The 26,968-nt window shown below is 37.9% G+C and overlaps 1 protein-coding gene across 2 annotated transcripts in view; it reads right to left on the bottom strand.

The window, feature by feature from the left end:
• JMY (junction mediating and regulatory protein, p53 cofactor) overlaps positions 1 to 26,968 on the bottom strand; it is a 100,322-nt gene that overhangs the window by 59,484 nt on the left and 13,870 nt on the right. For both annotated transcript variants that reach the window (XR_005356827.1, XM_038532473.1), the window contains exon 2: positions 3,533 to 3,706. Coding sequence is in view for 1 of the 2 variants with exons in the window: in XM_038532473.1 (XP_038388401.1) it covers positions 3,533 to 3,706 (174 nt within the window). In the remaining variant the exon portion in view is untranslated. The remainder of the gene's footprint in view (positions 1 to 3,532; positions 3,707 to 26,968) is intronic.

Here is a 26,968-nt window from a genome sequence, read left to right on the forward strand (position 1 = left end):
ATCTTGCCTTGTTCCCAAAGAGGGAAAGAATTTAATCATTCACCATCATATATGATGTTAGGTAGGCTTTTTATACATACCCTTTATCAAGTAGAGGAAATTCCCCTTTCCTCCTGTAGTATGCTAAATTTTTATCACAAATGGATACTGAACTTTGTTAAATGCTTTTCTGCATCCATAGACACATTGATTTTTTCCCCTTTAGTCAAATATGGTAAATTATACTGGTTTATTTCTGAATGTTAAAAGAACCTTGTATTTTTTTTTAACTTTTATTTATTTTTTTTAATTTTTATTTATTTATTTTTTTTTTTAATTTTTATTTATTTATGATAGTCACAGAGAGAGAGAGAGAGACAGACAGACATAGGCAGAGGGAGAAGCAGGCTCCACGCACCAAGAGCCCGACGTGGGATTTGATCCAGGGTCTCCAGGATCGCGCCCTGGGCCAAAGGCAGGCGCTAAACCGCTGCGCCACCCAGGGATCCCAATTTTTATTTATTTATGATAGTCACAGAGAGAGAGAGAGAGAGAAAGAGAGAGGCAGAGGGAGAAGCAGGCTCCATGCACCAGAAGCCCGATGTGGGATTCGATCCCGGGTCTCCAGGATCGCACCCTGGGCCAAAGACAGGCGCCAAACCGCTGCGCCACCCAGGGATCCCCAAGAACCTTGTATTTGAAATAAACCCTAATTATACACACTGTATGATCATTTTTATTGATCACTAGATCCTATTTTTTAAGATGATATTAAGGATTACTGCATCTACATTCATGAGGGTCATGCATCTCTAGTTCTTTTTTTGTGTAGTATCATTTGATTTTGACATCAGGATAATGCTAGACTAAAAAAAAAGAGTTGGGAAGTATTCCCTCTTTATTTTTAAGATTTTATTTTATTTCTTAAGATTTTATTTATACATGAGAAACACGGAGAGAGAGAGGCAGATACAGAGGCAGAGGGAGAAGTAGGCTCCATGCAAGGAGCCTGATGTGGGACTTGATTCTGGGACCACGGGATCATGTCCTGAGCCAAAGGCAGACGTTCAACCACTGAGCCACTCAGGTATCCCACCTCCTTTATTTTCTGAGCTTGTGTATAATTGGCATAATTTTTTCCTTATATCTTTGATAAACCCAATGATGTCATCTGGACCTGTAGATTTCTCATTACAAAGGCTTTAAATTATGAACTGCCCAACATTGTTAATATAGGGCTCCCAACAGTCTTCTGTTTCTCTGTGAATCCTTTTTGATAATTTGCATTTTTTTCCAAAAAATTTATCCATTTCATCTAAATTGCATAGCTTGGGGTGGCTGGGTGCCTCAGTGGTTGAGCATCTGCCTTAGGCCCAGGGCGTGATCCTGGGGTCCCGGTATCAAGTCCCACATCAGGCTCCCTGCATGGAGCCTGCTTCTCCCTCTGCACCTATGTCTCTGCCTCTCTGTCATGAATAAATAAAATATTTTTAAAAATATATCCTTAAAAATAAATAAATAGGGCAGCCTGGGTGGCTCAGCGGTTTAGCGCCGACTTCAGCCCAGGGCATGATCCTGGAGACCTGGGATCAAGTCCCACGTCAGATCCCCTGCAGGGAGCCTGCTTCTCCCTCTGCCTGTGTCTCTGCCCACCCCCCCCCCCGCCCCCCTCTCTCTCTCTCTCTCATGAATAAGTAAATAAAAAAACCTTTAAAAATAAATAAATAAATAATAGATAAAACTTATTGGTAAACTTGTCCATATTTCTTTATTAACTTTAACATCTGTAGAATCTGCAGTGATATATGCACTTTCAGTCCTACCAGATATGTGGCTCTTCTTTAAAAAAAAAAAAAAAAAAAAAAAAAAAAATTTCAGCTAGAGTTATAAAATATAGTGTTTTTGCTCCCAAACACAACCACATTTTGGTTTCACAGATTTTTTTTTAAATCTTTTTAAAGATTTTATTTATTCATGACAGACACAGATTGAGAGAGAGAGGCAGAGACACAGGCAGAGGGAGAAGCAGGCTCCATGCAGGGAGTCTGACATGGGACTCGATCCCGGGTCTCCAGGATCACACCGCGGACTGAAGGCAGTGCTAAACCGCTGGGCCACTGGAGCTGCCCTGTTTCACAGATTTTTTTAAATTTGTTTTGTTTTTTACTGACCCCACTCTTAATTTTGGGGGTTTAACTTGCTCTCTGTTTCTACCCTCTTAGGGTTAAAGTCTGGATGTTTGCTTTAAAACTTTATTCTTCTCTAATAACAATAAATTTCTCTATAAATACAGCTTTAGCTTCATTCCTTGATACCTTGCCAAAGCTTCAGGATGACATTTTACAGACCTAAGGTTGTATCTATGTCATTTCCCACAAAGACATAGATAGGAAAAAAAAAAAAAAAAGAGTAGCTAAAAGAACACCATGAAAAGGAAAATGTAGTAACACTTGCCTTAAAGTGTAATGCATACTTTACCCATGAAAATTAAACATCATAGATTTTAAAGCTCTAAAGGGTTGCCCAGGTGACAGTCAGTTAAAGTGCCAACTCTTGGTTCCAGCTCAGGTCACTATCTCAGAGTCCTGGGAAGGAGCCCTGCATCAGGCTCCAACCTCAGCATGCAGTATACTTAAGATTCTCTCTTCATCTCCCTCTGTACTTCCCACACCCCTAAAATAAAGCTTCAAAAAACAATTTTTAAGCTCTAACATTAAATTCTTCCAGTCTTTGGGGTGCCTGGATGGCTCAGTGGTTGGGTGTCTGCCTTCAGCTCAGGTCATGATCCCTGGATCCTGGGATCAAGTCCTGCATCGGATTCCCTGCAGGGAGCCTGTTTCTCTCTCTGCCTGTATCTGCCTCTCTGTGTCTTTCATGAGTAAATAAAAAAATCTTAAATAAATAAATAAATAAATAAATAAATAAATAAATAAATAAATAAATAAAATCTAACTTTCAAATAAGGTATTCCCAGAAGAAATGTTCTGAAAACTTAATAAAGAAATCTAAGACTAGACAATCCCCAAAACATTAAATGGGAGAGGAAGAGAAGAAAAGTATAGGAAAAGGAGGGGGAGGAGGGAAATGGAAATTTCTCAATGTATCTTCAACTTTACTTTCTAGGCTCCTCTCATCCCTGGCTACTCAACGGAATCACCCTTCAGATACTTTAAAATGAGGTGCTCAGGTTCTGTGTAACCTGAACTGACCAGAATAGAATCTTTGGAGAGAAAGGACCAGGTATCTACATTTTTAAAAAGCTCACCTATGGCCAGCCAGCAACAAGCAGGCTACTATGGGGGTTTAAAAAAAAAAGAAAGGAAGGAAGGAAAAAGAAAAGAAAAGGAAAAAAAAAAAAAAAAAAGAGGGACGCCTGGGTGGCTCAGCGGTAGAGCGTCTGCCTTTGGCTCAGGGCATGATCCTGGAGTCCCAGGATCGAGTCCCGCATCGGGCTCCCTGCATGAAGTCTGCTTCTCCCCCTCTGTGTCTCTGCCTCTGTCTCTCATGAATAAATAAAATATTAAAAAAAAAAAAAAGATGATGAAAAAAATACCTTAATCTGCTGTCTTCGTAGCATGGCAAGTTCTCTCATGTCTCTGAATGGCTGTAGTAAATACTGATATAGTTCAGTTGTGGCTTCTGCAAGGCTGCTATAGGCTTCATCCTCCATCTGATACAAGTCCAGAAGCTCAACCATGCTTTCTGTATTCTTGTGCTTATCCAGGAGCTGTGGAAGGAGAAAGTTTTATTGCAAAGTATCTGATTATAATAGCCTATACTACTTGATTTAAACTCCCTCCCTTAACCTCTTAGGACCCTGAAACACTGAAACACAGAAGGAACAAAAAGCATTGAATGGGGATTCCTGGGTGGCGCAGCGGTTTGGCGCCTGCCTTTGGCCCAGGGCGCGATCCTGGAGACCCAGGGTCGAATCCCACGTCAGGCTCGCTGCATGGAGGCTGCTTCTCCCTCTGCCTCTCTCTCTCTCTCTCTCTCTCTCTCTCTCTCTCTCTGGGTGACTATCATAAATAAATAAAAATTAAAAAAAAAAAAAAAGCATTGAATGTTTTTCATCACTTGTCTCCATACTGATGTGTCTTACTACCCAAGACCTGCCTGAATCATCCTTTTCAAACTGCTCTCATATTATTCCTATTCTGTGTATTTTCTGGGACTCCGTACTATCTACCTGCCTAGACTTAAGCCCTTAAAAATGTTTTCCCACTTATCTGGTAGAAAAAAAAATTCATAGCTAATATACAAAATAATTATCAACTCTTCCCAATATTATTTTACTAATTTTCCCAAATCTTCTCGCCACTCTGCTCTTCCTCCCAATTTGGAACATTCCCACATTAACTTTCTTTTTTTTTTTTTTTTTTAAATTTTAAATTCTCATGTTAATTAATAATTGCTTATTTTCCCATCAATTTAAGGTCTTTTATTTTATGATAGTCACAGAGAGAGAGAGAGAGAGAGAGGCAGAGACACAGGCAGAGGGAGAAGCAGGCTCCATGCACCGGGAGCCCGACGTGGGATTCGATCCCGGGTCTCCAGGATCGTGCCCTGGGCCAAAGGCAGGCGCCAAACCGCAGCCCCACCCAGGGATCCCCCACATTAACTTTCAACTCATGCCTATTACATCCCTCAAAATCTAGGTTAATAAAAACTGTACTAAAAAGTTTAAGACTGGGACGCCTGGATGGCTCAGTGGTTGAGCATCTGCCTTTGGCTCAGGGCCTGATCCCAGGGTTCTGGGATCGAGTCCTGCATCGGGCCTCCTGCATGGAGCTTCTCCCTCTGCCTATGTCTCTGTCTCTCTTCTCTGTGTGTGTCTCTCATGAATAAATAAATAAAATCTTTAAAAAGTTTAAGACTGAGTATAATAGATTTTTATAACTCTTACTTGCATTCCTTGGTACGTGTATATGCATGTGCACACACGCCTTCCTTCACTCCTCAACAAACATGAACATTACAGAAACAGACACTCTCTTCAGGAAGCTTACAGTATAGTGAATAAACAGAAACTAAGTAAATTTTTAAAAATTACAAACTGTGATATTATAAAGATTATTTTTTAAAGTTTTAAAAGGAATAAAAATACAGTGAAACAATGAATACCATGAGAAAGAATGAGAGGGCAATAATGGCACACTGTGTGACCTGGAGAGAATAGGCAATCCTTTTCTAAGAATCCCAGGAAGCTTACGCTACAATTTTAAAAGACTTTGAAAAAAACCATGTAGGCAAGACAATATTTTATGTATTTACTCTTGGTGCCTATTTACCTGGTGACGGTTTCATCTTCTCAAAGGCACAAAATTTCTTTCCATTGCATACCTAAAGTTTTCACTACTATTTTCCTCTCCAGCTTTTTGCTTTAGTAACCTTGTTGCGCTATACATTTATACTCAATTTAGAATTCAAGTTCTCGGGATCCCTGGGTGGCGCAGCGGTTTGGCGCCTGCCTTTGGCCTAGGGCGCGATCCTGGAGACCCAGGATCGATTCCCACATCGGGCTCCCGGTGCATGGAGCCTGCTTCTCCCTCTGCCTGTGTCTCTGCCTCTCCTTCTCTCTCTGTGACTATCATAAATAAATAAAAATTAAAAAAAAAAAAAAAAAAAAAAGAATTCAAGTTCTCTTCCTGCCCAGGTTCTTAGCACTAAATGTACCAGCAACTACATGTTAGTGTCTGCCTAGTATATCATTAACAATCATGATGAATCAGATAATCTACCTTAAAGTGCTTTTATGACAAAAAAAAAGGTACCATATAAATGTTATTGTTTTAAGGCTATTGTAATTCCAACTTTCACTGCTAATATGAAGAATTGCCACTATCCAGTATCAGCTGAATAGTTTCTTAGACCAACTCTCTCACCAATAGTGCCTATAAAACGCTGAGCAAAATATTACAAAACTACCTGAAGGCACTAAAGTGACTAGAAGTAAATAAAAACTGGAGAACATCAATACTTAGAAGATAGTAAGACCCTGAGTGAATTTTTACTCATGGCATTTTGCCTGAGGGCAAGCCCCAGTGGCTACCAGAGGAAAGAAGTTTGTATAAAACAAAACTACAGTCTTGGTGCTTGAAGAATCAGAGGGCAGAGTTTAAGGCAACCATAGCACACAGAAAAGGGTGGTCGTGGGAGGAATGCTGAAAAGGAGAAAGCCAAAGGAGGAAACCCCAAATTGGTATATAAACTCTCCTCAAGGAGTGCCTGGGTGACTCAGTTTAAGTGTCTGCCTTCGGCTCAGGCCAAGATTCCAGGATCTGAGAATCAAGCTCCATCTGCGGGCTTCTTGTTCACTGCCTCTCTTCTGTCCCTCATGCTCTCTCAAAAATCATTAAAAAAATACACTCTATTCATATTTCAAGATGATGACTGGAACTATGTATACATAGCATAGGCTATGGGCATAGCAGGTAAGGATATAAATGTAATATTTTAGCCACTGCTCTGTGTAAGAAGAGTAGTAGAGTTTGCAGCTGAACCAATTAAATTAACTATCTGCTGAAACAAACCTGTTTAAAAAAACAAAAAAATTCTCTGGGGGAATATAACACAACAGAGGTTCTCTGTTGTGTACCATTTATAATGTCCAGAATACAATCCAAATTTAGCAGACCTATAAAGAAATCGGAAAACAATGCTCAAAAGGCAATTAAATGGAGACCAAATTTAATATGAAATACTGTTGATTTAGCACAGATTTTAAAGCAATTATTATAAAAAGCTAATGGACACGATTTGCTCATGCAGAATAAACAAAATCTCAAAGGAGAAATAATTTTTTTAAAGATTTTACTTGAGCGAGTGAGTGAGCACAAGCAAAGGGGCTGGAGGACAAAGGAAGCAGAATACCTACTGAGCACAGAGCCGTAGGAGGGGCTTGATCCCAGGACCCTGAGGTCATCATGACTTGAGCCGAAGTCAGATACTTAACTGAGCCACCCAGGTTCCCCCAAGGATATCATAGGACTAAAAAAGACTAAAAAATACAGTGTCTAAAATAGGCCCAGAGCAGACACACCAAGAGGTTAAAAGATTAAAAAGTAATCAGGGGATCCCTGGGTGGCGCAGCGGTTTGGCGCCTGCCTTTGGCCCAGGGCGCGATCCTGGAGACCCCGGATCGAATCCCACATCAGGCTCCCGGTGCATGGAGCCTGCTTCTCCCTCTGCCTATGTCTCTGCCTCTCTCTCTTTCTCTCTCTGTGACTATCATAAATAAATAAAAATTAAAAAAAAAAAAGTAATCATAAGTCTATGATTAGCACTTCTTATTCCCCTAATTCCTTACTGTTTCATCAGTGGGGCTCCTGTACAAAAGGAGAATGAAACAGAAAAAAACATGTCTTAGGATTTTAAGAAGTAACCAGGGAAACCCAAAACACCACAGGAGACAAAACCAAAGACAGGAAATTTTAGCCTCTGACACCTAGAGCGATTGCCTGGAGTAACAGAGTCTAGCCTCCTCTAGACAGATAAACAAAACCTCACTCTAAAGGCATATTTATCTCCGCTCCTTTTACCTAGTACCATCATGTCCAGTTTTCAAAAATAATTACAGGGCATATTAAAAGCAAATTTAGAAGAGATAGAGCAAGCATCAGAACCATACTCAGGTATAATAAGCATGGATATGAGAATTATCAGACTGGAAACTTTAAACTATGATTAGTATGCTAGGCAATCTTGGGGTGCTTGGGTGCCTCAAGAAGGTTGAGCAACTGACTCTTGGTTTTGGCTCAGGTCATGATCTCATGGTTAATGGCATCAAGCTCCGTACTCAGTAAGTTCTCTCCCTCTGCCTGTCCCCCCACTTGCATACACTCTCTCTAAAATACGTAATTTTTTTTCTAAAATACATAAATTTTTTAAAAAATATATGCTACGGAATCTAATAGAAAAAGTAGACAACATACAAGAACAAATGTATATAACATAAGCAGAAAGTTGGAAATAATAAGAATTAAAAGGAAATGCTATAAATCAAAACCACTAAAATGCAAAAATGCCTTTAATGGTCTTATTAGAATGGACACATCAACAAAACACAAGAAACCAATGACCTTGCAGAAATGTCAGTAGAAAATGTTTTTTGCATTATAGTTTTGGCAAACAAAATTTTGAAAGAATAGAACATTCAAGCATGGAACAATTACCTATAAAAGAGTAAGGCCAGATTTATATCAGACTTCTCTTGAGAAACCATGCCAAGAGACAAGTCAAGTGAAATGAGAGTTCGGGGGTCCCTGGATAGCTCAGTCAGAAAGCATACCACCATTGATCTTGGAGTTGTGTGTTCAATTCCCACACTGTGCAGAGATAGTAAAAAAAATAAATAAGCCTTAAAAAAAAAAGTTAAAAAAAAATCCATATACCTAGAATTCTGTATTCAGTGAAATCAACTTCAAAATTGAAGGAGAAACAAAGACTTCCTCAGGTAAACAAACTGAGGGAACCGATCTTGCAAGAAATGTTAAAAGGTATTTGTCAGAAAGAATGAAAATTATACAGGTCAGAAATTTGGATCTATATAAATAAAGACAGGAAATTAATAAAAGTAACTAACATCTTTTCCTATTGTTATTCTTATCTAATAGGTAATAGTTTGCTCAAAGTAATAATCACAATATATCCAGTGATTACACCTTACAGATTAATAAAATAAATGACAGCAAGGTTAAAAGGGACAGGAAGGAAGTACTGGGAATACCTTTTTATAAGGTACTACATACATGTGAAATAGAACAGTATCATTTGAAAGAAAGCTTGGTTAGTACTGCATATGTGTTACAGAAAATTCAAATACAACCACTAAAAACTTATAAGATTTCATTTATTTATTTGAGAGAGAGAGAAAGAGATAGGGAAAGAGAAAGCATGAGCAGGGGGAGAGGGAGAAGCAGACTCCTGGCTGAGCCCCGAGCCTGATGTGGGGCTCAATCCCTCAACCCTGAGATAATGACCTAAGCCAAACGCAGATGTTCAATCAACTGAGCCACCTAGGCACCCCTTAAAAGTTTTTAAAGTATCACAAATATGGTAATTGAGGATCTATTAATTGAGAAAAAAAAAAAAAACAGAAATAATAAATGCTCAATTATTACCAGAAGGCCGAAAGAGTGGAAGACAAAAAAAAAGGACAAAAACAAGGCAACCAACAGAAAACAGTAACAGATATGATAGGTATTACTCCAACTTTATCAATAATCACTTTAAACATCAATGGTTGAAATAACACCAATTAGAAGAGACTGTCCAGGTGAACATAAAAACAATATCCAACTGTATGCTGTCTAAAAGAAACTCACTTTAAATAAAGACACCGATGGGTTAAAGTGATAAAGACATAACAATGCTAACACTAATCAAAAGAAATCTGCAGGAGCTATATTGCTTTCAAACAAAGCAGACTTCAGAGCAAGGAAAATTATAAGAGAAAATTACACGAGTTAATTCCAAAACATAATAATTATGTGTATATCCAAAAACGGAACATCCCAAAACACCCAGAAAGAAATGGATACAACTACAAGGAGAAAAACATTAGTCAACTATAACAGTTGAAAACATCGAGATCCCTTATCAGTAATGGACAGATCCAAAAGACAGGAAATCAATAAGGATATAGCTTAATTCGACAGCACCATCAATCACCTGGACATAATTTACATCTATCAACTACTTCATCCAACTACAGCAAAATACATAATCTTCTTAAGTTCACATGGAAGATTCACCAAGACAGGTGAATTAAATTAAAACACAAAAAGTTTAAAAGAACAGAACTCACACAAAGTATGCTCTCAGACTACAATGGAATTAAACTAGAAATCAGTAACAAAATTGCTGGAAATCCCCCAAATACTTGGGAGATTAAGCTACATAATTTTAAATAATGCATGGGGCAAAGAAAAAGAAATTTTAAAGTATTTTCAACTAAATGAAAACACAACTTCTCAAAATTTTTGGACTGCAGTAAAAGTGCTCAGAAGAAAATTTGTAGCATGTTACAAAAGTCTAAAGTTAATAATCTAAACTGTCATCTTAGAAAAGAGCAAATTAAATTCAAAGACTGCAGAGAAAAAAGGAAATTTAGAGTATAAATCAGTGAAATTGATAAAAATCAATAGAGAAACATCAATGGAACAAAAAACTCTGGTTCTTTGAAAATATCAATGAAATTGATAAATCTCTATATCAAGGTTAACAAAGAAAAAGAAGATACAAATTACTAATATTGGTAATGAAAAAGGAACATCACTACTAATGCCATGGACATTAAGAATATTAGGAACAGGGATCCCTGGGTGGCACAGTGGTTTAGCGCCTGCCTTTGGCCCAGGGCGCGATCCTGGAGACCTGGGATCGAATCCCACGTCGGGCTCCCGGTGCATGGAGCCTGCTTCTCCCTCTGCCTATGTCTCTGCCTCTCTCTCTCTCTCTCTCTCTCTCTCTCTCTCTGTGTGACTATCATAAATAAATAAAAATTAAAGAAAAAAAAAGAATATTAAGAACATCTCTGTGCACGCGAATTTAAAAACCTAGATCAAATGGATGAATTCCTTAAAAGATAACACTCTAATAAAACATAATAGATAATCTGAACAGGCCTTTATTCAAGAAACTTAAATAACCTTGCAAAATAGAAAACACCTTGCAAAATAGAAAACACCAAGCCCAGATGGACTCACTGTGGTGAAGTTTATCAACAATTTAAGGAAGAAATTTTGCCAATTTTCTATAATTTCTCAAGAAAAAAAAAAAAGAGGGAATACTTTCCTTATTCTAAGAGGCCCAGCATTTGCCTAATACCAAAAACAGATAAGAAAACTACAGATCAACATCTATCTCTCATGAACATAGACGCAAAAATCCTCAACAAAATATTATGAAGTACATCCAACATTATATAAAAATTATATACTATGACCAAATGTGATTTTTTCCAGTTATGCAAGACTGATTCAATGTTTAAAAAAAAAAAAATCAAATGTAATCCATCACATCACAGTCTAAAGAAGAAAAATCATATGGTATCAATAGATTCAGGAAAAGCATCTGACAAAACCCAACACCATTCATGAAAAAAAAACTATCAGCATATTAGGATATAGGGAAATTTTCTCAATTTGATAAACAAAAAAACTAGAGCTAACATCATATTTGTGATAAATTAGATGCTTTCCCATAAGGTAAGGGATGAGGCAAGGATGTCGCCTCTTCTCATTCCTATTTTACATCATATTGTAAGGCTTAGCAAATGCAATAAGAAATAAAAGGTATACAGATTGGGAAGAAACAGAACTGTCAAAAAAAAAAAAAGAAACAGAACTGTCTTTATACAGATGACATCACTGTGTAGAAAATCCACAGGAATGGACAAAAATAAAGCTCTCCAAATAGAACTATCAGCACACAAAAATCAAAATACTTAGGTATAAGTCAATGTACAAGATCCATAAGAGGAAAATTACACAATTCCAATGAAAGACATCAGAGATCTAAACAAATAAAGAAATATTCCATATATATAGATTGGAAGACTTACTGTCAAGATGTCAGTTCTTTTATGTTGATCTATACATTCAATGCAATGCAGGTTATTTTGTGGGTATCAATAAATCACTTGTAAAGTTTATATGGAAAGGCAAAAGACCCAGAACAGCCAACACAATATTGAAAAACAAAGTCAGGGAATTGACACTACCCAACTTCATTAGTCACTTTCTAGAAAGCTACAGACAGTAGTCAAGACAGTGGGATACTGATAAAGAATAGATCAACAGAATAGAGTCCAAACCCCACACAAATACAGTCCAGTAATCTTTTGACAAAGGAGCAAAGGCAATTCAATGAACAGTCTTTTCAACAAATGGCCATCTATATGAAAAAAAAAAATCTAGACAGACCTTATACCTTTCACAAAAATTAACTCAAAATTGATCATGGACCCACATATAAATTGCAAAACTATAGAACTCTTAGAAAATAACATAAGAGAAAAACCTTGGTGAACTGCGGTTGACAGATATTTTAAACACCGCACCCAAAGCACAATCCGTGAAGAAAAAAATGGATAAGCTGGGCTTTGTTATAATTAACTCCTATAAGACACTCAAAAGAAAAGGCTACAGACAAAACATGTGCAAAATACATTTCTGACAAAAGACTGTTAACACTTAATATTTAAAAAAAAACTCAACATTAAGAAAACCCAATTTAAAAATGAGCAAAAATCTGAAGAGATCTCACCAATTAAGATATACTGATGCCAAGTAAACATATGAGGAAATATTCAACATCATACTGTCATCTGGGAAATATAAACTAGAACAATGAGATATACCACTACATTTGACAATACCAAATGCTGACAAGGAATCGGAATTCCTTCATTGCTGGTGGTAATGTATTCTTATGATCTGTTGTTCCACATATGCACATCAAGGATTATGTCTTCCTACAGAATTAACTCTTTTATTATTATATAATTATCTTTATCCTTGATAATTTCCATTGGTCCAAAGTCTGCTTTGTCTCAATATAGCTACTCCCAGCCTTCTTTCTAATTAGTCTTAGCATGGTATCTCTTTCTTATAAAACTAAATCTGTTCTCACCATACAATCCAGCAATCATGCTTGAGATTTACCCAAATAAGGTGAAAACCTAAATCCAAACAAATTCTGCACATGAATGTCATAGGAGCTTTATTACTAAATCCCAAAACTTGGAAACAGATGACCTCCAATAAGTAAATGGATAAACTGACTGTGGTACATCTGTACAACAGAATATTCATTCAGCACTTAAAAAAAAAAAAAAAAAAGGCTGTCAATCCACAAAAAAAAAGGAGGGGGGGGGAGGAACCTTAGCTGTAAATTCAGAGGTAAAAAGAAGCCAATCTGGAAAGGCTACTTATTGTAGGATTCCAATTCCATGACATTCTGTAAAAAGCAAAATATGGAGACATATTTTTTTTGAAAAATCATTAGCTGTCAGTGGTTTGGAGGGATGTAGCACACGCCAATGAATAAGAGCAACGTGATTTTTCGAGCAATGAAACTGTACTGTAGGATACTATAATGGTGGATATAGACATTCTCCATTTGTCTGTCAGAGAATTGCCCAATGACCCCTAATGTAAATTATGCCCTTTAATAATAGGGGAGAGTATGCATAGGAGGGGAGTAATGGGAACTCTATGTATTTTCTGTTCAATTTTTCTGTAAACCTAAAATTTATATAAAACAAAGTCTACTGAGGTGCCTGGGTGGTTCAGTTGATTAAGTGTCTGATTTTTTTTAAGATTTTATTTATTTATTCATGAGAGACACAGAGAGGCAGAGACACAGGCAAAGGGATAAGCAGGCTCCCTGCAGTGAGCCTGATGGGAGACTCCCAGAATCCTGGTATGACGCCCTCCCTGAGCCAAAGGCAGATGCTCAGAGTCACCTACATGCCCCATAAATGTCTGATTCTTGATCTCAGCTCAGGTCTTAATTGCAGGGTCCTGAGTTCAAGCCCAGCTCTGGCTCCACACTGGGCATCGAGCCTACTTAAAAAGTAATAAATACAGTCAATTTTTAAATGATGATATAAGCTTAAAGACAATTTTATATTTCATTGTTTATGTGCTTAAATTATGTTTAAAGTAAAACAAAATATTAAAAATAAATCCCAAATAACACTGATTTTTATCTCTGCTAAGCCCATTATTTTTTTTTAACGATTTTATTTATTTATTCATGAGAGAGAGAGGGAGAGAGGGAGAGGGAGAGAGAGAGAGAGAGAGAGAGGCGCAAAGGGAGAAGCAGGCTCCATGCAGGGAGCCTGATGTGGGATTCGATCCCGGAACTCCAGGATTACTACCTGGGCGGAAGGCAAGCACCAAACTGCTAAGCCATCCAGGGATCCCCTAAGCACATTATTTTATTAAGGTGACCAGATCAATGTCTTTCTGCTTTGTTAACAAGTGGTTTTTGTTTGGTTTTGTTCGCTTAAGAGAAGTCAACTAGAACAAAAAAGAATCAACTCAAACATTGGTGATTTTAACAACTGATAAAATATAAATGAATTACAGATGTGGAAAGAAGCCAGGCCAAGAGAGGGATCTTGCTTTATACGGAAAGAGACATCATTAAAGGTATTTTGTTTAATTTCCTTCAAAGACCTCTCTGGTTATAAGAAAACATCAGGGAATACATTCCAGAGTAAAAATCTTATCTGTGTTCTGAATGATGAAAAGGCATAAACTAGGTGAAGTGGGAAGGAAAGACTGGGTCAGACGGAGACCAAAAAATAAGGTTAAGTGAAGAACGTGTCTGTGTGTGTGTGTGTGTGTGGGGGGGGGGGGGGGGGGGGGCATGTAGTGAAAGACAATTCTGGAGACACTAAAAGACCCTACTGGCCCTGAGTTACAATAGCGGTGAGAAAAGATTGGAAGGGGCATCTGAGCACAGGCAGAGAGAGAAGAGTTCACAGACTCCTAGTGAGTCCATGAAAGTTGACTAAAGTTTAAACTGGGGGAGAAAAGAACAAAGATTCAAGAAATGCTCTAGAGGTAAAAATAAAACAGTACTTGGTAAAAGACTAGATTTTAGGACAGAGAGAATTAAGGATGGCTCCTAGGACTCTGGCACTAATTGAGACAAACAAGAAAGGACTAGAGACAGGTTTTTAGTGACGAAGATTAACGGTTTCACAGGCACTGTCCAAATTGCTTTTTAGATACCCAAGAGCAGAGTCATGCAGGGAATGCACAATGTAAAAGATAAAACTTTAAGAAGTCTATAACTAGGGAAACAAAGCAACAGATATAAAAGTAAAATTCTGATTATAAAAGACAGTAAAATGTTAGAGAAAAGATGAATCAGAGTAGGCTAATGCAGTTGGAAAAGGTATTCTAAAGCTAGGATTGAACTGGTTCTTGAAGGATGGAAAGAGCTGGGTAGGTGAAGAAGAGCAGCCAGACTTGACAAATCACATAAATAAAAGTATCTTGGATGTGAAATCTGGGTGGACTAATGAGTAGCAGAGTGTCTCTCATGAATAAATAAATAAAATCCTTAAAAAAAAAAAAAAGGAAATTAAAAGTACTGCTCCAGTAAACAAATGATTAAATAAAATCCACACAAATGTTTTTAAAAAAGTGATAGAGCCTTATTGTTGATAAACAGTTAAGTTTTTAGTGGCCTGAACAGTTCAAACCAGCCACAATCTTCTCTTAAGCCAGGGCCTAAAATCCAGAGCAAGGACCTAACTCTCTTCAATTCTATGAAGGCTGAAAGAGGTGAGGTAGCTACACAAGAGAAGTGTGAAGCTAGCCAAGGTTGGTTCATTAGGTTTAAGAAGGAAGACGTCTCCATAACATAAAAGTGCAAGATGAAGAAGCAGAAAGTGCTAATGCAGAAACTACAGTAAGGTGCCCAGAAGATCCAACTCAATTCATGAAGGTGGCTACCCTAAAAAGCAGATTTTCAAGGCAGACCAACCACACCTTACATTGTTATAGTGGAAGAAGATGCCATCTAGGACTTTTCACAGGTAGATAGGAGAACTCTGGGTCTAGCTTCAAAGGATAGACAGGGCTAATGCAACTGGTGACCCTAAATTGAAGCCAATGCTCACTACTTACCATTCCCCAAATCCCAGGGTCCTTAAGAATTATGCTACATCTACTCTGTCTACACACTACAAATGTCAAAGCAAAGCCTGGATGACAGCACATCTATTTATAATAGTTTACTGAATATTTTATTATTTTTTAAAAGATTTTATTTATTTATTCATGAAAGACACACAGAGAGACAGAGACACAGGCAGAGGGAGAAGCAGGCTACATGCAGGGAGCCTGACGCGGGACTTGATCCCGGGTCTCCAGGATCATGCCCTGGACTGAAGGCGGCGCTAAACCGCTGAGCCACACAGGGATTACCAGTTTACGGAATATTTTAACCTGTTTTATCTACTGCTCAGAAAAAAAACATTTCAAAATATAACTGCAGGGCAGCCCTGGTGGCACAGTGGTTTAGCGCCGCCTGCAGCCTGGGGTGTGATCCTGGAGACCTGGGATAGAGTCCCACGTCGGGCTTCCTGCATGGAACCTGCTTCTCCCTCTCCCTCTCTCTCTCTCTCTGAATAAAATATATATATATAACTGCACCCTGACAATGTACCTAGTCACCCAAAAGCAATCATGGAAATTAACAGGGAGATAAATGTGGTTTTCACAGCTGCAGCCCACAGATCAAGAAGTAATTTTGACTTTCAAGTCTTATTCTTTAAAAACTACATTTCATAAGACTGTATCTGCCATGGATAGTGATTCCCCTGATGGATCTGGGCAAAGTCAACTGAAAACCTCTGGAAAGGATGCACCTTTCTAGACACTATTAACAACAATCAGGATTCATAGGAATCGATCAAAATACCAACATGCACAAGAGTTTGGAAGAAACTGATTCCAACTCTTATGAATGATTTTGAGGAGTTCAAGACTTCACTGGAGGAAGTAACAGCAGATGTAGTAGAAATAGTAAGAGAACTAGAATTAGAAGTGGAGCCTAAAGATGGGACTGAATTGCTGCAATGTCATGATAAAACTTGAATAGATGAGGAGGTGCTTCTTATGGATGCACAATTAAAGTGGTTTCTTGACACAGAATTTCCTCCTGGTGAAGATGTTGTGATGCTTGTTGAAATGACAACAAAAGATTTAGAGTATCACATAAACTTCATTGATAAAGTAGGGGAAGGGTTTGAGAGGACTGACTCCCAATTATGCAAGAAATCCTACTGTGAGTAAAATGCAATCAGCATCACATGCTACAGAAAAATTGTTCATGAAAGGAAGTGTCAACTGATGTAATAAACTTTGTTGTCTCATTTTTAAAAATTGCCACAGCTACTGCAACCTTCAGCAACCATCACCGTGATCAGTCAGCAGCCATCAACAATGACGCAAGACCCTTCATCTGCAAGACGATTATAATTAATTTAAAGCACAAAAAAATTTCCACTTTTCAACAATCAAGTATTTATTTAAAGATATATTTATTTATTTGGGGGAGGGGAGAGGGAGAGAGAATCTTAAGCAGACCCCACACTGCCTGCAGAGCCTGACAGGAGGCTGGATTTTGACTGAGATCAAGACCTGAACCAAAACCAGAGCCAGACAATTGACTGCGCCACCCAGGGCCCCTAAAGTCTTTTTTCCCCCTAAAGTCTTTTTAAATTAAGGTATATATACTGTATTTTTCTTTCTTAAGATGTAACGCTATTGCACACTCAAACTACAGTATACTGGAAATAACACGCACTGGAAAACAAAAACATTCAGTAAACTTGCTTTATTTGTGACCTTTGCTTTATTGTGGTGTTTGGAATCGAACTCACAATATCTCTAAGGTATGCCCACATTTAAACTAAAATTGAGTCAAACTCCCATTTCTCACAGTTCAGTTCTCTATTAAAGTACTTTGGGGGGAGGGGGCATTTTTAGCTTTTCTAAGCAAAAAAACAAGTCAATCACAGAATGATCTTTTTTTTTTTTTTTTTTTTTTTTTTTTTAAGATTTCTTTCTTTATTCATGAGAGACACAGAGAGAGAGACAGCCAAAGACATAGGCAGAGGAAGAATCAGGCTCCTCGCAGAGAGCATGATGCAGGACTCAATCCTGGACTCCAGGATCATGACCTGAGCCAAAGGCAGCTTAATTGCTGAGCCACCGAGGTGTCCCAGAATGATCTTTATTAAAACAGGTGTAGAGTAACAGACAAAAACAAAATCATAAAAGTAGAAGACATAAGGGTTTTTGTTTGTTTTGCTTTAAATAATCTCATCATGGGGTACCTTTCCTTTTTAAAGCATGATGCAAAATCCAGAAACTATCAAAAAACTAATTTTGCTGCAAAGTTTTAAACTGGCTACAAAGGCATACAAAATAACATCAAGAAGCAAATTATAAAGGGAATAGTACTTTCAACACAGATAATTTCCACAAACAATTCAGGTGAAGAATGTAATGGGTTGAAAGAAATAACTCCTGAACAAATGGAAGGTTCACTCATAAAAGATTTGCAACATAAATTACAAACTAAAACTTTCCACAGATAAGACCAAAAAGGTTTGAAAATACAGTTTTGGGTTGAAATGGATATAGAAACAAAAGGCAACCTCCTTTTGTCTGAGAGCCAGTAAACTGGTATACCTCTACAGAAAACAAAATGTACATTCTCTTTAACCTAGAAATTCCTTTTATAGAAATTTATCCTACAGGTACACTTGCACTTGAGAGAAAGATACACTATTTTAACAGCAAAACATCAGGGGAGTGGGACACCTGAGTGACTCAGTGGTTGAGCGTCTGTCTTTGGCTCAGGGCATGATCCCAGGATCCAGGACTGGGTCCCACATTGGGCTCCCTGCATAGAGCCTGCTTCTCTCTCTGCCTGTCTATGCTTCTCTCTCATGAATAAATAAAATCTTTAAAACAAAACAAAAATCAGGGGAGAACAAGCAATGCACCAAAACAAATCCATTCAATAGAGTATTAGTTAATCATTAAAAGAAATGCAGCCCATTAAGAGAAAAAAAAAAAAAAACACAACACTAGAAATGTCTCCGGAAATAAGGGTAACAAAAGCAAAAATGAACTATTGGGACTTCATCAAGATAAAGCTTCTGCACAGCAAAGGAAACAATCAACAAAACTAAAAGCCAGTCTACAAAATGGGAAAACATGTTTGCCAATGACGTGTCTGATGAATAATTAGTATCCAAAACATATAAAGAACTTATCAAACTCAACACCCAAAAAAATAAATAATCCTGTTAAGAAATGGGCAGAAGACACGAATAGATATTTTTCCAAAGAAGACATACAAACAGAACAGACACATGAAAAGATGTCAACATCAATCATCAGGAAAATACAATCAAAACCACCATGAGATACCACCTCACTCACATCTGTCAAAATAGCTAAAATTAACAACTCAGGAAACAACAGATGTTGGTGAGGGTGCAGACATAGGGGAAACCCTCTCTTACACTGCTGATGGGAATGCAAAGTGGTGCAGCCGCTGTGGAAGACAGTGTGGAGGTTCCTCAAAAAGTTAAAAAGAGAACTACCTTATGATCCAGCAATTACACTACTAGATATTTATCCAAAGGATACAAAAATACTAATTTGAATGTATCCTGATGTTCAGAGCAGCATTATCAACAATAGCCAAAATACGAGCCCAAGGTTCCATCAACTGATGAGTGGATAAAGATGTGGTATAATTATGTGTATATACACACACAAATACATACACAATTGAATATTACTTAGCCATAAAAAAGGAATTCTTGGGCGGCCCTGGTGGCGCAGCGATTTAGCGCTGCCTTCAGCCCAGGGCGTGGTCCTGGAGACCCAGGATCGAGTCCCACGTCGGGCTGTTTGCATGGAGCTGCTTCTCCCTCTGCCTGTGTCTCTGCCTCTCTTTGTGCCTCTCATGAGTAAATAAATAAAATCTTAAAAAAAAAAAAAAAAAAAAGAATTCTTGCCATTTGCAATGATGTGGATGGAGCTGGAATATATTATGCTAAGGAAAGTAAATTAGAGAAAAACAAATACCATAACTTCATTTATATGAGGAATTTAGACAACAAAACAGACGAACACAGGAGAAGGGGAAAAAACAATACATAAGCAAGGTATAAGAAACTCTTAACTACAGAGAACGAACTGAGGTTGATAGGAGGTGGATGGGGAGATGGGCTAAATGGGTGACAGAGATTAAGGAGAGCTCTTGTTGTGATGACCACTGGGTGTTGTATGTTAAGTGATGAATCACTAAATTCTAAACCTGAAACCAATTTTATCATATATGTTAGCTAAAATGTCCTATGTTTCTTTGTATATGTGACTGAATCTGAAAGACATATAAGACACTCATGAGGGATCCCTGGGTGGCGCAGCGGTTTAGCGCCTACCTTTGGCCCAGGGCGCGATCCTGGAGACCCGGGATCGAATCCCACATCGGGCTCCCGGTGCATGGAGCCTGCTTCTCCCTCTGCCTGTGTCTCTGCCTCTCTGCCTCTCTCTCTCATGAATAAATAAATCAAATCTTTAAAAAATAAAAAATAAAAAAAAAAAATAAAAGAAACTCATGAGTGGTTACCTCTGAGAATGAGATCCACAGACAACAGAGGTTAGTGGGGGAGTAGGTCTACATTCTACTTACACTTTTTTCAATCGTGATCTATCAAATACATATACTTTTTTTTAAGGAAGGTTTTATACTCTATTCCTTCTCTGCTTCCCCATCTCGAAGTAATTTTGGCTTCACTTCAAAAGGAAAATTAAATTATCCCCTTTGCCACAATATGTGTGTACATGTAACTTTTCCAAAGGATGAGGCTTAAGAAATATGAAAATAATACACATTTCTCTTCTTGGGCCCACCTACCTATTATTCAGAAGTAGCTAGATCCTGTGTTGAACCATCTATTTTAAGCTACACCTATTTAAGTAGAACTATGCAACCAACAGCAGCTCATCAATTTCTAATCTACAGCACTGAAGTCTGAGAAATCAGTTCTAACTGGTGGCAAAGATGCTCATCACCATCATGGCTTACCACTTCAAGGCTGCAGACATCTTAGAAATATAATAATCAGATTAAGGAAGGACAGGATAAGACAACTGGGGAAAAAAAAGAATGTGTAATAGCAACAAAACAATGAATTAAAATTAATTTTTACAATGAATTATAAACTATCTTTTTATAAGGTTTTAAAGGTAGTAATTCTCTCCTTGCCAGAAAAATGTATATTTACAGCCCTTTATCTTTTATTCCACTGGAAAATGGAGACTTATGTAGCACCTGGGTAGCTCATTCGGTTAAGTATGTGAACTTGATTTTGGCCCAGTTCATGATCTCAGGGTCGTGAGACTGAGCCCTGAGTTGGACTCTGCACTGGCCACAGAGCCTGCTAAAGACTCTCTGTCTCTCTCTTCTCCACTGCCCCCCCCCCACATCTGCCCCTTCCCTCTGGCTCCACATCCACATGCATGCTCTTTCTCTCTCTAAAAATAAATAATGGAAAATTTTCCTTGAGATAATGATTTTCTACCACATTTCAGGAACGTAAAACTACTGAAAGAATGAGAAAACAAAACTGTAGAACATCTCAATAATAAAGTTCCTGGAATCATTTACCAGTGATCAAATGCCACCATTCAACAGTAAGACAATCCTCAGACACTAGGCTTCTTTGAGCTCTTCTTACAGAGATACAAAAGTAAATGTAACGCACCAAACAGATACTATTTTCTGCCAACAACATCAGGTCACCATATGCTTATTAATTAAATCACAATACCAATCTACACAGGTATGTGCAATTCACAACACAGAAAATCAGTTATCCTATTCAAATGTTAATGTATTTATATATATTTCCCACATGTTTTTTATCCTGAAACAGAACGGTACTTTACAAAGCTATTATGCAACAACTAAACTTAATACTCTTGCAGAGAAGCCCGAGGCATCTCACCTATCACTGCTAATTTATTAATTTGTTCTCTTTGCTATAAAGTTTCATGTTTTTCCAACATTAGAGTACCTTAAAACCAATCATAGCTTCAATTGGCAATCTATTTTAATCTAAGTATCTGAAAATAATCTTCAAGTAAATGCATTTAAACTTCAAATATGCAACTCACTATAAGCAGACTTTTTAGTCTAAACCATTTCCTATAATCTAGGACAAACGAATTTAACCAATAAAGAATATAATAACTAACCTATTATAACAACCTAAGTTTCTATTCTGCTAACCAAAACTAACAAAACCCAGGGAATAAATGAGCTGCAGACATCTACAAGTTATAAACTGTGAAATGTTCAAGATGCTCTAAATAATACACACAAAAACAGAGTACAAAGAAATTGGAAGGAGAGTTGAGTTACTTAGGATTAAGGATGTCTGGCATATATACAGAAGGCCTGAATTTAAAGTATGGAAAATGCAGGTTTGCTAAATTTGACAAGATTCACTGATGGGACATAGAGTCAGAATGTCAATGGACCTGAATGAGAATTACAACACTCCTGACAGAAAGATGAAAGGGTTCAAGAGCAGCAAACATAATATAGAGATGCTCACAGCAGGATGCAGAGGAAAAAAGGGACAGGCAGGGAACAGGGGCCTAGAAATAGCAAGTTGAGTTGAATTATTTCTACTTCAAGACCTGATGTCTCATGTAATTTTAGGAAGTTATTTTGCTCTGTTTGTTCAGTTAAAAGAAATGAAGCACAACTGCATAAAGTACCAATTAAACATATTAGCCTAATAACACTTTCCTTCCCTTTTTTTTCCTCCCTTGATTGTGATAAGAAATAGGCTCTTAACCTCTGAGGTCTCACTTATCTGATATCTGAAACAAAACTGCTTTTTGCAAAATTTTTCTAGGGCAAGAACCAAGACTTTCTATCGGGGTCTTAAAGGGAGTCAGTGACAAGAGTTTAAAAAATAATTTAAAAAAAATTAAGACTCCCTATAGGACCATTTCTTCTGGAAAACAGTGTGGAGGTTCCTCAATAAGTTAAAAATAGAGACTCCTGGGTGGCTCAGCAGTTAAGCATCTGCCTTCAGCTCAGGGCGTGATCCTGGGATCCCAGGTTCGAGTCCCACATCGGGCTCCTTGCATGGAGCCTGCTTCTCTCTCTGCCTATGTCTCTGCCAAACTCTTTCTGTGTCTCTCGTGAATAAATAAATAAAATCTTCAAAAAAAAAAAAGTTAAAAATAGAGCTACGCTTAAGACCCAGCAGTTGTATACTATTGGGTATTTACCCAAAGATACAGATGTAGTGAAATGATAGGACACCTGCACCCCAGTGTTCATAGCAGCAGTGTCCACAATAGCCAAACGGTGGAAGAAACCACAATGTCCTTCAACAGATGAATTAATAAAGATGTGGTGTATGTGTGTATATATATATATATATATATATATATACATACAGAGATACTGATACAGATATACACACACACACACACACACACACAGGAAAAGAATATTACTTAGCCATCAGAAAGGCTGAATACCTATCACATTGACATGGATGGAACAGGAGGATATTATGCTGAATGAAATAAGTCAATCAGAGAAAGATAATTATCATCTGATTTCACTTATATGTGGAATATAAGAAATAGTGAAAGGGATCATAAGGGAAGGAGGGAAACTGAGTGGGGGAAAAATTAGAGAGGAAGACAAACCATGAGAGACTCCTAACTCTGGGAAACAAAAGGTTGTAGAAGGGTAGGTAGTTGGGGGGGGGGGGGGGTAACTAGGTGATGGGCATTATGGAGGGCACATGACAAATGAGCACTGGGTGTTGTACTATATGCTGGCAAACTGAATTTTTTTTTTTTTTTTTTTTTTTTTTTTTTTTTAAACTTTTTTTCTTTTTAAATTTATTTATTCATGATAGTCACACGGAGAGAGAGAGAGAGGCAGAGACACAGGCAGAGGGAGAAGCAGGCTCCAAGCACCGGGAGCCCGATGTGGGATTCGATCCCGGGTCTCCAGGATCGCGCCCTGGGCCAAAGGCAGGCGCCAAACCGCTGCGCCACCCAGGGATCCCGGCAAACTGAATTTAAATAAAATTTTTAAAAAAGAGAAGTCAGTCCTAGGTTAGACATTGTGAATATTAGTGAATTTTTAAAAAGGTAATGTTTTTCAATACTAAAGATAATACATTAAAAATTAAAAAATAAAGATTCCCTACAATCACTGCACAGAGAAAACTGCAAAACAACCCCGTGCCATTTCTTTCCCCAATCTTTCAACTTGTGTTGATCACTGGCATAGAAACCAAGTAGGAGAGAAAAGATACCTCTTGTGCTTAATTATGGAGTCCCCATCCTATACTTTCCCAGAGTTAGTTCAAGTTCAATCCTCTCTGACTTTAGGATTATAGGATGCTTACTATCCTTGAAGATCATGGAATAATTTTTAAAGCCCTAGATACAAAAATTTAGAAACTAAACTCTCCTGTGTATCATTTCATGACCTTCTTCCACACTCTAATGTATCAAATCCAAGACAAAGTGCCTTTTATTTTTTACTTAATTAGATGTTTAAGAAGCAACATAAGATCTACAAATATCTTCATTACTACATTATTTTTAAGACATGCAATTTACCTGCTTGTGAAAAGGAGTGACTCAGGACTAGCACTAGAGTATCGAGATGGGAGAAGCCTAACCCAGCAATGAATAGGACCTGTGGCCCTTGGAACTTCCCTTTAAGTCTATCAAATCTATCAACTGTAAAGGACTAAAGACAAACCTGTTTCCTGTATTCACAAAGCACACTGTTCAATTCTCTTCTTGATCTGTGACTGAAGCATTTTTATATTATTTTGTATATTAATCACTGATTACCCGTTAATAATGGTGAAGGTGGAAACCCAGCTTTACAAAGTGTAAGGGCCACGACAGTAATAATTTTAAATTTTAAAATTAATTTCTAGATTCTTTACTCCATAGAGAAGTGGTACCTTTGATTTCATTTTGCTCCAGAGGAAACACATACCTTTAATCAAAATGTTAGCTACATGCATAGATGTCATGTAAAGAAGCTACTTTCTGAATATCAAAGAATATCCACTGAGCACCTACTATATACAGAGGCACTGGGGAATTTGAGGCATTAAAAATCGGTAGCATGAAAATCCATCTTTGTCTCCTAAGAGTACAATGCATTTTAAAGGGCAAGAGTGGTTCAAAGAGAGAAAAACACAGGGCAGCAGTTATGGATGATATGAGCCATATGTAACATAAGGCCTCTCTGATCTCTGGATTTCTTGAGAGAAATTCCTCTGACAGTGGTCAGAAATGACTTTCTATGAGGGAGAATGTGATCTGGCCCTAGAAAAAAACGCAGAAATTATACAAAAAAGGACATTAGAGGGTGGTCTCCTGTATAGTGGAAATGGGTACTGTAAGTTCAGCAAATAATCGGTAAAAGAGCTTGGCTAGAATAATGAAAAGTTCATGCAGAGAAGAGTTAAGGCTGGCAGGCTAAATATGAATGGCTATGAATGCCAGGAATTTGAGCTCTGTCTACAGGATAATGGTAAGCAATAGAAGAGTCGTTTGTTCTATGTTTAATTCTTTCGTTCTAAAATCAATATTTAATATTGCTGAATCAGCATGCATTTACAAATCATTGTGTACATGTAATAGTGTTTCTTTTTCCGCATTGAAGAAAACCTATCTTAAAATCAAACATGTGCCATAATCAGTGGGTTCTTAAAACCAACAAATACCAGGTTTGGAAGAAATGAATAAAAGTTCTGGAAGTTGGGGACACCTGGATGGCTCAGTGGTTGAGTGTCTGCCTTCTGCTGAGGTCCTGATCCCAGGGTCTGGAGATCAAGTCTTGCATCAGGCTCCCCACTGGGAACTTGCTTCTCCCTCTGCCGGTGTCTTTGCCCCTCTGTGTGTCTCTCATGAGTAAATAAAATCTTTTTAAAAATTAAAAGTTCTGGGAATTGAGGGGAGTGAGGCATTTTCAGGGAAATAGCAAAGACTCAGATTAAAGGCACTGCTCCAAAGAGATCCACGCACCAAGTGAGGGATGGCAGGTGGTAGGATGCACCGGATAAATGGAATAAACATAAGTTCAGCAGAGCATCCAGATTCAAGTGAAAGTTGGAAATGCTGGACTTAGAACTCTAGGATGAGATGACCACAGGGCAGAAAGAGTAAACTAAAACTCTACTTAGTATCTTATAAGCCAGGTCACACACCAAAACATACACAGACATCAAATACCAGTCTTAGGGCAGCCCCGGTGGCACAGCGGTTTAGCGCCACCTGCAGCCCAGGGTGTGATCCTGGAGACCCGGAATCGAGTCCCACATCAGGCTCCTTGCATGGAGCCTGCTTCTCTGCGTGTGTGTGTGTGTGTGTGTGTGTGTGTCTCATGAATAAATAAAATCTTAAAAAAAAAACACCAGTCTTAAAAACAACCTATTCATATACTTCATGAGAAACTGATAAAAACCAAAACCAACAATTTATGAAGACTCAAAAGCTTTACCTCCAAAATCCCTGACCTGTGACACAACAGTGATGTTCTGAATCCTCCCTTTGCCAATTTATTCCATTCCACTTCCCACGATGACTACCTGATTCTAAAGGTATTGCAGTATGTCCACCCTGCTGTACTTTTCAAGTCATTAAGCTAGAAGAGACCAGAAAAAAAACATTTGTAGGGGCACCTGGATGCCTCAGGTGGTTAAGGTCTGCCTTGGGCTCAGGTCATCATCTCAGGGTCCTGGGATCAAGCCTCACAGCTCAGCGGAGAGTCTGCTTCTCCCTCTTCCTATCCCTCTGTGCTCTCAATTTTTTTTTTTAACTTAAAAAAAAAGAAAAAGAAAACACCAAAGGCATGCCAAAGTGTCTTAAGCCAAATTAATTTTCCACTCCTCCTTAGCCAAAGGTGAATGGAAATTCTGAAGTAAATTGACTTGTTTAAAAAAATATATATGGGGGGCTTCCTGGGTGGCTTAGTCTATTGAGCACCCCCCAACTCTTGATCTCAGCTCATGTCTTCTCAAGATCATTAGTTCAAGCCCCAAGTTGGGCTCCATGCTAGGGATGGAGACTACTTAAGGAAAAAAATATGAATATATACAAATACCTAGATGATCTTTATAAAAAATAATTCTTGGATCCTTTGACATACATAGTAAATAAATAAGTAAAGGTGGAGATAAGAGTCAACTACAGGTAGTTCTCAATTACTAAACCCATTGTACCTTGAAGGCACATTTATTTTTTCCCCACAAAGACAGTATTTTAAGTGGTGGTTGGACTTCTAACCACACAACCCACTATAAAATGACTACCTAAAATAGAGGTAAATTTGTACAAGTGCATGAAATATAACATTTTAC

Source organism: Canis lupus, chromosome 3 (genome assembly GCF_011100685.1).
Source record: "Canis lupus familiaris isolate Mischka breed German Shepherd chromosome 3, alternate assembly UU_Cfam_GSD_1.0, whole genome shotgun sequence".
Taxonomy (NCBI): Eukaryota; Metazoa; Chordata; class Mammalia; order Carnivora; family Canidae; genus Canis; species Canis lupus.